Below are 12,467 nucleotides of genomic sequence, written 5' to 3'. Positions count from 1 at the left end.
TGACTTGGTCTCAAGGATTGGATAACAATTGAGGAATTTATAAAAAGCCCAATAAGCGAAAGACTGATTCAAGGAATAAAGACAATTTCAGTTCAATTTTATTCAGTACGAGCTTAGCCCACTTCCCAATAGTTGTCTTTTAAAACAGTCTGCTGAACCAAAATATGTTTTAGACCTGCTCCTTCTGTAAAAACATACAAACAAGAAGCTGTTTAAGAAAAATGACCTGCATTCTGACTTTTCCTAAGAAAAGCAGGTTAGAAAGCCCCTTTGTAATTTTTTCAAAGGGATCACATGTGAGGCCTAGACAAGCCCCTGGTTTGCACCTGGGACATCCAGAGAGGGCAGGAGGGGGTCTCCTCCCCACGCCTGGAGGAGAACAGTGGGAAAGAGGAACCAGGAAGACTTAGGAGAGAAAGGGCAGTGACTTTACCTCTGGTGCCTACCGTGTGCCAACACCGCAGAATGACTTACATGCCTCAATTCTTACATTAATCCCGTGAGGCTAAAATGGCTCAGAAGGGATTGAGTGACTAGAAAGTCTACACGGGGCAGCTTCAATCCAACCCCAGAGATTTGGAATTCCAAAGCAACGCTTAGCAGGTGGAGACTCAGCACCACGTGAATTTTATAATAACTAAGTACAACACTTTATTTAATTTTCCTGAACTTGTGAGAAAGTATTGATATTATTGGGGAAAAATAGTAAATGAGAATAGGAACCATCCGTGCAGTCATGAAAATTTTTCAGGTTATTTGAAATCTTCAACTATCCCCAGGTCTATTTCAACCTCAGCCAGTCCTCTTCCGGGACAGGGGGCATTTTCTCCCTGTCTCCCAGCCCTCCATCCCCAGCACACAAGGGACTAAACGAAACTGCCGAGATGTTGCTAAGCTCCCCCGCCCTCTACTCTGCTAGCACACAGAGCTATAAGGACCAGAGAAAGAAGTTTCTCTGAGAAGCCACAGATAATGCTCCTAAGTCTTTTAAAATGCACGTGAGGGCCAGGAATTCCACCTGGCAGTCTTGGTCCCAAGCGTCCATCCATCTCCTGACAGCCGACAGGGAGGCTGAGGGGCAGGGAGAGCCCAGGCATCCCCCTGAGGTCACATGGGAAGAGGGGCCCATAGTCATGGCTCATTATTCGCAGATAAGGTTGCTGAGCGGTAAACACACTTTCATTCGCACAACAACTCCATAGGCAGAGGCTGTCATGACCCCCATTTTCAGAGGAAAGTCGGGGTGCAGGGGCACAGAGGGTCAGCACCCCGTCCACAGCCCTCGGCTGCCGGGAGCTGGTGCAGGGGTCAGGGCAGGCGTCCGGTGTCTGCCTTCCGTCTCAGACCCCCAGCCTCAGCCACCAGCTCACCTAACCCCGGCACGGTGGTGGCTCCCAGACCTCACTCCCTCGGTTCTCCAGTTCGTTTCCCTCTTCCCTTCTGCAGAGGACACAGGCGCCAGCCACAGGGCCGGCTGCAGTGAGGACACGGGCAGAGCCCAGTTTCCGTGCTGCGGCGGACAGGGGAGGACACGGGGCTGAGTGCGGACGGCTGCTCCAAAGGACAGGACAGGGCCACCAGCAATGAAAGGGAGGCACCCAAGTTCAGGGACAGGCTCTCCAGAGAGGGGCTGTTTAGGGAGGACGTTAAAGAAGATCTGAAGGTTCAGACGCAGGTGAGCCTGAGCCAGAGGGTGAAGCCGGGAAATGAAGGACAGCCACGGCGGCGGGAGCTTGTGCTTGCGGGAGGCACGGGGACACAGGAGGGGGGACACGGGGGGCATCAGGGCTGCAGAGCGGGCAGTGTGCACACCCTGGGCTCCCAGGTACCGCAGGGGCGCCACACGGAGGCCCTCGTGGGGTGCTGTGAAGTGGCTTCAGCAAGAAGGGAGACTCCTGCCGGCAGGGAACAGCATCTGGGGCAGCTGGGGGCGGGAGAGGCGTCTCAGGGTGGTTCTCTGTCAACTGGCTTCCGTACTGACACTGACCACCAGGGGTTAGCGCAGACCCAGAGGTCAAGGGCAAAGTCTTTCCCAAGACCCACCCCCCCCCAGATGCACCCATGAGTCGTGGGGACCATCTGTGCTTCTGACCAACCAGCTCTAAGTGTGGAGGGTCCCCATGACCCCCATAGCATCCATAATGGTGCTTTCAGGACTCACTGAAAGCGCTACACCTACAGTTACAGTTTCATCATAGAGGATTCAGATCACAACAGCCAAATGGAAGAGGTGCTGGGAGCAAGGTCTGGGACAGAGGGAGCAGAGCTGCCGTGGCCTATCCCCTGTCCTCGTGGAGCCTGGGCACGGCACCCCCCTGGCCCGGCCCCTCACTGCGCTCACCGGCCGGGAAGCTGCACAGAGCCTCGGGGTCCGGGATTCGTGGGTTCTCATGTCACTGGCCACACAGCTGACCCCACTCTCCAAGACCCTCTCCTCTCCCTGGAGGGGGGGTGGGATGGAAAGGCCCAACCCCGTGATCACATGCTTGATCTTCTGCCGTGGCGGCCCCTCCCCTGGAACTGTCTATGGGCCCAGCAGGTGTCACCTCGTTGGCACCAACTCAGGTGTGGTCTAAAGGGACTCATGGTGAACAACCAAAGGCTCCAATCACTCAGGGACTTAAAAGGGCTTTTGAAACTCGGCATCGGGAACCGGAGACAAAGACCAGACATGTTCTCGATTATATCACAAGGAGAAACAGGAGACCTGGGCAGGTCTGGTCTTGTTTTCGAGGTGGTCAGCCGAGAAGGGTCGTGGTGGAAATAGGAGGGAAAAAAACTCTGCTGCAGCCAGGAATGATTCCAAGGAAAGGCACAAGGAGGATAAATAAGCACCAAGGCTTTTAGGAAAACAAGGGGCTTGCAGGGGATGTGGCACGAGGCTGGGAGGTGAACTCCAGGAAGGAAGAAGCCAGAGGGTGTGTGTTCTGTGGCTCCCAAGTTTTTGCATCCACTTGGCTTCAAGTAAGACAAACATGTTTTATTAGCTGTGAACAGACACCGACTGATACGGACACTGAACAGCCTACAACAGGGAGGGAACCTTCGCTATTAGAGCCTCGTTTACTTTACTCTTAAAAATAACAGTGCTGACCCCTTCGGCCATCTGTGCTGGGAGGTTCAATCTAGGCTGTCATTGTTAGCAGCACAGAAACTTCCCTCCAGCCTTTCGGCGTAGGCATTCTGCGTTGCAACCTGTAATCCCGCGGGCAGATTCCCTGCAACTTCTTAATTAGCTTACAATTCCCAGAAGAAACAATTAATGGAGATCTGTGAATTATTTTGTGGACACAGAGGAGAACTACAAGTGAGGTGGCACTGACTCTTGCTAACGGTACAGAAGAGCAGGGCTGAATGCGCACAGGACCCTGAACGGCAGCCAGGAGCCGAGGGCTCGGCGGCTACATCAGAGCCCCGCTGGGGCTGTTGAGGACTTTGCACTGTGTGCAAAGTCCTAAACAAGAGTCCCAGCTCCCTGGATGGGCTCCCCCTCGACTGCCAGCCCAAGGCAGGACCTGAGGTCTGAGCTCTGCCCTGTCTGTACGATGCCAAGAACGCAGCTCTGAGCTGACTGAGAGTAACACTTTCCTGGAGCAGAAATCTGATATCCAACACCTTGGCCTTGAACAAAATGGAGGATTTAAAATATGACGGCACGGAGCGCCTGGCTGTGGATTACGTGGAGGGGATTCTGCAGCCCACGCCCACCTGTGACACCTGGGATCAGATCTGGAACTTCCAAGTCAGGCCTGATGATCTGCTCATTTCCACCTACCCGAAAGCAGGTAGGCGGGAGGGATGGGGGGGAGACGCAGAGGAGGGTTAGGAAGAGAAGCGGGAAAGATGCATCAATAACGAAATAAAGAGGGCTTCCCTGGTGGCGCAGTGGTTGAGAGTCCGCCTGCCGATGCAGGGGACACAGGTTCATGCCCCGGTCCGGGAAGATCCCACATGCCGCGGAGCGGCTGGGCCCATGAGCCATGGCCGCTGAGCCTGCGCGTCCAGAGCCTGTGCTCCGCAACGGGAGAGGCCACAACAGTGAGAGGCCCACGTGCCGCAACAAAAAATAATAATAATAATAATGAAATAAAGAAACCGAGTTGGATTTGAGTGGAAAGCTGTTTACTGGGCAGAGTGATACTGCCAAGACAAATCACAGGCAGTAACTGAAACCACACAAAAAATATTAAAATGACCTACACATCTTAAGAATTTAATTCTTTCTGTGATGTACCTGTTTTTTTACTTCCCTGAAAGAGAGTGAATCAAACAGCCCAAAACAAAGGGGCCAGACTTGCTGCCTTACTTGTTCCCAGCACAGGCCCATATAGCAGAGCCAGACAGGGGACCCCTGCCTGATCTAGGGAAGAGGAGGGGCTTGGGCTCTGCAATGCTGAGCTTGTAAGTCTCCCAGCTCAGGGTCCCAGAAATACTCTCTTAATTTCCACCCTCCCTGGTGGTAGGTTGTGAACCTACTTTCTTATTTCAATAGTCAGTTTAACAAAGTCACTGAAGAAACAAGACAAACTTGAGCTCAGCCACTGCATCATAAAAATGCGGGGGTGAGCAGAGAGAAAGAGTTCTCTGCAGTTATTCGTGTATATCTACAGTTAGACCAAAAATACAGTATTCAACTCATACCCCAATTGCACTGACATCTGCTCTCTGCAAAGTCAAGCTCCATGTCAATAACTTCTGCTACATGCTCACACACATGTGCACACACACACACACGCTCCACCCCCTTTGCCTTTATCTGTAACAATCTGACAAAAGGCTCTACAGGTAGATGGGGCCTTAGACTCACCCGTCCATCGGTTTCATATCGGCCCTGATTTTCTGATCTTACTCATCATGAGTCTGTTCAGAATTAAAATTTTCTAAATGTGAATTTCTGAAAGTACCCACTGGTGGGGATCACATCTCACTGCCTTAATTTCACCCACAACTCTTAATTTATTACCATAATTTCAGTACAATGCTTAATCATTCATCTTTTCTCCACCTGCCATATGTGAGCATTAAGATTTGGTTCATTTAGGGTTTTCATGGGTTAGGGGCAAGCAGGACTGTACAATGCAAATAACACGCTCAAAAAGTGAAGCACTTGCCAGCTAAGGTAATATTTAGTCAATCACTCAAAACCTGTGCACTAATAAAGGCTCTACTGATCAGAGGGAAGAAACAAGCTCAGATCATGGAATGGTTCACACCTAACTTTTTAGCAGAATAATAAGTGCTCTGTGACTGAGGTGAGATAAACACACTGCAGAACCGCTGACTGCTAGGGGACGATCTGACCCTGAACCTCCAGTCGCACTGGAGTCTGCCCCAGAGTTAGCCCGTGGCTGTCAATTCAGAATAAACACACAAAACGAGTACACTTGAACTTCCTTTGAGTCAATAGCTAAAGAAATATTGGTCCTGGATCCTGTAATGAAAGAGTTGGTGTCAGAAAATATTAGAAGCTAACTGATCGAGGATATAAACTGCAGCTGCTCTCTTGTTTTCTAAGCTGTGCCCCCTGGCAGACCTAGAAGCGCTGAATTGGGAGCATGAGAAAGGGTCTCGTAACCAGAGTTGATCAGCCCAGACCCAGGACTCAGAGCTCAGTCTCCCAGCCTCCTCCTGCCACGGACTCAGTCAGGTGTCTGGTCAGTAGTCTTCAGCCAAGGCCGAAGGTCAGGTGGCAGCCCCACGCTGGTCAGGATGGGGCGGCCCGCAGGAGCTGACCGGAGCTGGGAGACAGAGGTCCTTCTCGGGGGCAGCGGGGGCAGTGAGGGCGCAGCCTCTGGGTCGAGGTTCCAGGCAGCAACATGTGGAGTGGCCTCTGCACATCTTCTATCAATCAGACCTCTACCTCCTTCCCTCAAACCCCAGAATGTAAATCAGATCTCAGGACATTTAGAATGCCGGCAGCAAAGGAGCCTAGGGAATGCCCTTTTTAGCCTTTCAGGTAAAATAAAGGAAAGTGTGAAAATGGAGACTAAACCCTAATCATTCATTCGGCCAACATATAACAAGAGCCTCCTCCCGCGTAGCAAGCCCATGCTACGCACTTGGGAAACAGAGTCTGAAGACCACACCGTGATGACTCTCCACATCACAGGCTGGTGAGAAGGACTCTCGTTCTGCCTTTCTAAGGAACTATGCAGCTAACTCAATAGCATAACAATCCTAATTAATGGTTGTACAGAATAAAAAAAGAACTATATATTTATGAATCTAATGTCCACTCCAGATTGGAGTCTTTGTATAAAAATCCATATCATACCATATTATGATAACACAAGATATAAACAAAGAAGGATGGTTTCTGAATTCCATTATAAAGCTGGCTTTAAAGTTCACACGGCTGCTCTAACAAGTGTTTGGTCACATTCTAAGAACTGCAGTAGATAAAGCCTGTGCTTCCTCATCTTCCTGGGGAATAAGGAACAACCTGGACGCAGGAGATCGTGGACCTGATACAAAACGAGGGTGATATTGACAGAAGCCAGCGGGCACCTACTCATGAGCGATTCCCCTTCATCGAGTGGAAAATCCCGGGCATGGAATCTGGTGAGTACGGCACAGCTGCACCTGACCCCAGGCCTAGACACCCACCAGGGATTTTTACTATCCAGTAGCCCTCTCAGAATTCTAGGCATTCAAACAACCATCGATGGACTCCGTGACTATCTTTCTCACCATCTGGCCATCGTTCTAACTCCAGACATTTTCTAATCAAGTTACTGTTTATGCAAAAGTAAGTTAAGTTTTGATTCTCCAATTAGAAATTAACTTCACTCCACAAGGATGAGCCTAGGTAAGATAATTTTATAGTGGAAGGGTTTGAATTTTTTAGGTTCTTCTTTATTTGGTTTATTGTTATGGTTAAAAACTGCTCTAGCCAGGTTTCCCTGGTGGTGCAGTGGTTGGGAGTCCGCCTGCCGATACAGGGGACACAGGTTCGTGCCCCGGTCCGGGAGGAACCAACATGCTGCGGAGCGGCTGGGCCCGTGAGCCATGGCTGCTGAGCCTGCGTGTCCGGAGCCTGTGCTCCACAATGGGAGAGGCCACAACAGTAAGAGGCCTGCGTACTGCAAAACAAAAACAAAAACAAAAACTACTGCTCTAGCCCAAAAAACCCATTCGTGAGCTACAAGTATTCTCTCAGATGAGATCCACAGAGTTACAGGCGGCCTGGAACTGTTCCTAACGTAGTAATAACAAAGCAGCAAGATTCTGAAGCAAATAGAGAAAAGTAATGGGAAGTCATTGAAAATTAATTTTACAGGCTTGGAACAAGCTAATGCAATGCCCTCACCACGGATCCTAAAGACGCACCTTCCCATCCACTTGCTGCCACCATCCTTCCTGGAGAAAAACTGTAAGGTAAAGAGCCAAAGGAATTCAGAGTTGACCCCTTAGAAGGACCTCAGACTGGTCCTCAGTCCATTTCCTCTTAAAACACTTCGCTTGTTAAAAAAAAAACGAGTCCACCTTGTCACATCATCAATATGCAAATTGATATGAATGCTTTCCACCTCCCACAAAAGCCAAATCACAGGAATGCAGCATCGGAAAAATTCATCTGTATGGAATATATCCACCCTAACATAACTGTTGGTCTAATCCTGGTTTTGCTTCTTCCCTCCCTCCCTCTACTCCCAGATAATCTACGTAGCAAGAAACCCCAAGGACAGCATGGTGTCTTATTACCACTTCCACAGGATGAATAAAGGGCTTCCTGCTCCAGGAACCTGGGAAGAGTACTTTGAGAGTTTCCTGGCCGGGGACGGTGAGAGAACTCAGCTTTGCTCCCATCCTTTCTCAAAATCCTCAGATACTCTATAGAGAAGTCATCATTTCCTTAGAACAGCAGGGGCTCTGCCTTCTTCATGGTGAGGGAATCACCAGCGTGACCTTCTCCCTCTCTTCAGGATTCTCCTCCCAGGTGGGTGCTTGTCAGCTGGGTTTCCGCGACTCACTGCCCTATTTCTGATCCCGTCCTGCAGTGTGTTGGGGCTCCTGGTACGAGCACGTGAAGGGATGGTGGGATGCCAAGGACCAGCACCGCATCCTCTACCTCTTCTACGAGGACATGAAGAGGGTAAGGAGCAGGGCCGCCTCACGTGTTCCCCTCTGCCGGAAAATATTTCAGTCATAACGTGCAGACCCCATCAGGGACTCACAGATTGAAACAGGGCACAGAAGACGCTACATTTCACCGGCTGCAGCTGTCCACGCATCAAAGAACACCTGGGACGTCATGAGTTTCCGTATCACACAGTCTCACCTGAGCTTCCTGGAGCTCTGGGCTCTGGGACACCTTTTCCTTATAGGCAGAGGATGGCAAAATGAGGGATGCCTTTTTTTCTCCTTGTATGTAGACTTTTAAATTCCGTTTAGAAGGGAAAACAAATCTAGCATATTTTGGGGTTTTTTTATTAGTACTTGAGGAACGTCATAGTTTCAAGAAACAGTTTAAGAAATTATGGCGCAGTGGGAAACACTAATGGTTTAGAGTCAAAATTCCTGAATCCCAGTTCTGGCTTTACTGCCTACTGGCAATTATTCTTTGTGAAGATGCTGAGCATCTAGGAATTTAGTTTCCTTACATGCAGAAAGGAGATAGTAATATGCACTCCAAGAGCTGTTATAACGACTAAATGAGGTGGTGTCATGAGAGTATATTGTAAATGGTCATCTACCCAGTCCTTTCTGTAACTCCACTGAATACAGGGATCTATACAGAATTACAGTCTCTGTTCTAGAATTTATAACAGAAAGCCTGGTTCTCAAAAGGTACATCACAGACAGCTGCATGGCCTCTCAGAGCCCATGCCAGGCCTGCTAAGTCAGACGTGCAGTTTTAAAAGATTAATCAGGGATTCCTGTGCACATTAGTTTAGCTGCATTTCTCTTAGGTTCCATCACTACTGGGCTTTATCCAGTTGTGTCTACAAAATATCTGAAGAGTGAAAAACACAGCATCGGGGCTTCCCTGGTGGCACAGTGGTTGAGAGTACGCCTGCCGATGCAGGGGACACAGGTTCGTGCCCCGGTCCGGGAAGATCCCACATGCCGCGGAGTGGCTGGGCCCGTAAGCCATGGCCGCTGAGCCTGCGTGTCTGGAGCCTGTGCTCCGCAACGGGAAAGGCCACAACAGTGAGAGGCCCGTGTACCGCCAAAAAAAAAAAAAAAAAAAAAAAAAACACAGCATCATTTTTCTATGTTTTTTATTGAGATACAACTGACAAGTAACATTATATTCGTTTCAGGTGTACAGGATAATGATTTGATATTTGTATGTACTGAGAAATTATCTCCATAATCAGTCAACATCTGTCACCACATACAGTGACAAAAATTTTCTTTCTTGTGGTGAGAACTTTTAAGATCTATTCTCGGCACAGTGTTATTATACTGTACGATACAATGTTATTAATTATACAGTACAGTGTGATTAGTCATAGTCACCATGATGTACACTACATCCTAGGACTTGTTTATCTTACAACTGGAGTTTTGAACATTTTGACCCCCTTCACCCACTTCACCTCCCACCTCTGGCAAACACTGATCTGTTCTGTATGGTTTTTTTAAATAGGTAAGTTTCTAGGATTACATTTCTAGGATTCTCAGAACCATGATTCCAGGGCTAGCAGGACAACCCATACAGGTATCAGTATAAAATTCTCTCCCTTGTGTTTACTTGGTACAAAAGTGTGGAGACACCACAAGAGAGCACCGAAAAACTAAACAACAGGAGGGCATACAAAAGGAGACTCTGGTCACATATACATATATGCACTGCTGCAGTTCAGAGAGTTGTCTCGTCACAGGATTCCAGATATAGACACTCAACTAAGGAATATTATGGCAAGGGTTATAAGGAAGGGTTTGCTCTTTTACGACTGGATGTGACAAACAGGGGCCATGATATCAGATGCTACTAAGCTAAGACCAGGGAAAGTCCACGTAGGTGACGCTTGCCCACATATCGTCATAGCAGTGCCAAAGGAGGATGTGTCCCTGGGAACGGTGTATAGATCCCTGGGGTAGATCCTAATGCATTATGAATGCCAGGAGGAGACTTCACCGAAATAGGCAGTCTAACCTCAGGGGCCCCAGCGCCCTCTTACATGTTTCTGCGATCATGCTCTGGGCTGTCACCTGCCTGTGGTCACTCAGAGCGCACAGCTCTCAGCACTCTTGCTGATTCCTAGTCTGTGTGAGGCCAACTAAATTAAGCACTTTTGACATCCAAGCTTCAAAGCGGGAGCCCATTTTAAAGCAGGAGACACAGTGGCGGGGATAAACGCTCCCACCGGCAACGCACCACTCCTCCCGGACACAGGGGCCTTCCCACACCACAGCGCCCCTGGGCTGCGTCCCTCTGAGGAGGAAACAGTGGCGACAATGGGGCTGAAACCTTCTCAGAGACACCGAAGCACCCGGACCAGCTGGGCACTGCAGCTACTGCCACGGGGCCTCTTGGGTGCAAAGAAGTCCCTCCCACCCTCGTCCCCCCCTCACCGGCACCACTGGGAAAGTCTGGGGCCACTTCTGTCCACATGAGAAGCGGGAGACGGGCCTCTGTGGCCAGGTCCCCAACGCTGCTGCAACACCTGCTCGCAGCATCAGTCCAGTGGCTGTCCCCGTGGGGCATTTAGCTGGACGGGCTACAGCAGGACATTTGGGCCTAATTCTGGACACATCCCTCTGTGGCACGCGCCCCATGCACTGCATGTCACTGTGTGGTGAGTGTCTCACCGACACGCTCAGTTGACGCTTCCATGTTAGAACAAGAAGAGCGTAATGACTCCAGTTGATACAGTCACCACATCAAAGTGAGTCACATCTGAAAAGCTGAGCACTTGTGAGACACGATTTTTTAAAATTTTAATTCATGACATGTTACTGATTACTAGCATTAATTAATTAATACTGATTACTAGCTAGTACTAGCATTACTAGCATTAATTAATTCCAACAGTCTTTTGAAACTATTATTTATTGATATAAATTATCTTATATCAAGTCTTTTCTTTTGACTCTGATCATAGAACCCAAAGCATGAAATTCTGAAGTTGGCAGAATTTATTGGAAAGAGCCTAGATGATAAAGTTCTGGATACAATTGTCCATTACAGTTCATTTGACGTCATGAAGCAGAACCCGATGGCAAACTACACGTCGATTCCAGCTCCATTCATGAACCACTCTATTTCTCCATTCATGAGAAAAGGTTTTTATGTTTCCTTTTCACCATAATCTTAAAGGAATTGTCCAATATTTCAGAGTCTTTGGGGAGTTTCTTTTCTATAGATAAGAAAAATAAGATTAATAATAAATGGTTCTGGGGAAAAAATAATTTAAGAAACCACAGATGAAATGAAATCAATGTTCAGCCACAACTGGAGAGTGAGGTTTGGTGTCTAAGTCCAGCCCTTTATCCTCACCTTCCTTCTGGAGTTCTGGCTGATAAGGTGAAAATATACAGAATTAAGTCAGATGGAGCAAAGAATCCACTTTCCGGAGGGCTCTAAGCTTCAGAGAGGTCCATTCACTCCAACGTACCTACTGACTGGGGTGGCTTCCATGTGCCAGACACTGCCCTGGGCAATGTCCACAGCAGTGGCCAGAACACACGAGAACTCAGGACAATAGTTGCCAGCAAGCACTATGTAGAAAAAGCAGTCTGGGAAAGGTAACAGGGATTGCACGTGGAGAACTGGAGGGGAATCTTCTTTCTCTTCCCTCCTTTCTCAACACCGCACGTTGAGTCCTTCAAGAAGCAGGCCCTTCTACCTGCAGGACGCCAGCCACAGGCACAAGCACCGAGTGTGCTGCGACAGGCAGGAGGGAAGGACAAGAGAGCTCCTCAGACCTGCTGTTCACGCGGCCGTGTCACCTCCCGACCCACAAGCCAGACAGGCGATTCCTCCCCCTTCCAGGAGGAGACACTGCCAGGCCAGCCAGAGAAATGTTTGCCCGCCTCTGTCCCTCCCTGACGGGGAGTAGAAATCCTCACACAGAAACGGGAGAACAGAGAAATCCAAATCCCCCCACGGTACTGACACCCACCACCCCACGTCTGTTTCAGGGGCTGTGGGAGATTGGAAGAATCACTTCACTGTGGCCCAGAACGAGAGATTTGATGAAGATCACAAGAGGAAGATGGCTGACACCACTCTAACTTCCCACATCCGATTCTTGTAAGGAATTAAAAGAACCAGAGTCCATCAGTGTGAAAGCTGATTACCCCGACCACGTGACACTGGATTCAGGCAGTCACACTAGTGCTCCTTGTGTTTGCTTTTGTTCACCCTAAAAAAAGTGACAGGGCTATCAGAGGTCAGGGCAAAGTGGAGGGTGGGCAGGGTGGCAGCGTGAAAACCATGGCGTCATTGCTAATTATCATCACATGTCAATTTTCCACAGATCATGCGCTTGTTAACGTATTAAAAATGCTTCGGT

At 49.0% G+C, this 12,467-nt stretch overlaps 1 protein-coding gene across 1 annotated transcript; it reads left to right on the top strand.

Moving 5' to 3' along the window:
* Positions 1-3,622: 3,622 nt before the first annotated feature.
* LOC132531889 (sulfotransferase 1C4-like) lies at positions 3,623-12,209 on the top strand. Its single transcript, XM_060169992.1, has 7 exons — positions 3,623-3,785; positions 6,436-6,561; positions 7,280-7,377; positions 7,657-7,783; positions 8,001-8,095; positions 11,055-11,235; positions 12,094-12,209. The coding sequence occupies exons 1-7, from the start codon at positions 3,632-3,634 to the stop codon at positions 12,207-12,209; spliced, it is 897 nt and encodes a 298-aa protein (XP_060025975.1). The 5' UTR covers positions 3,623-3,631.
* Positions 12,210-12,467: the final 258 nt, after the last annotated feature.

This window comes from Lagenorhynchus albirostris, chromosome 13 (assembly GCF_949774975.1).
Source record: "Lagenorhynchus albirostris chromosome 13, mLagAlb1.1, whole genome shotgun sequence".
Taxonomy (NCBI): domain Eukaryota; kingdom Metazoa; phylum Chordata; class Mammalia; order Artiodactyla; family Delphinidae; genus Lagenorhynchus; species Lagenorhynchus albirostris.
This window is presented reverse-complemented; position numbering and strand designations above follow the sequence as displayed.

Coding starts and splice junctions, on each gene's coding strand:
- LOC132531889 (XM_060169992.1), top strand. CDS start 3,632: ATGGAGGATTTAAAATATGACGGCACGGAGCGCCTGGCTGTGGATTAC. Junction 3,786..6,435: donor TTCCACCTACCCGAAAGCAG/GTAGGCGGGAGG, acceptor CTGGGGAATAAG/GAACAACCTGGACGCAGGAG. Junction 8,096..11,054: donor TCTACGAGGACATGAAGAGG/GTAAGGAGCAGG, acceptor CTCTGATCATAG/AACCCAAAGCATGAAATTCT.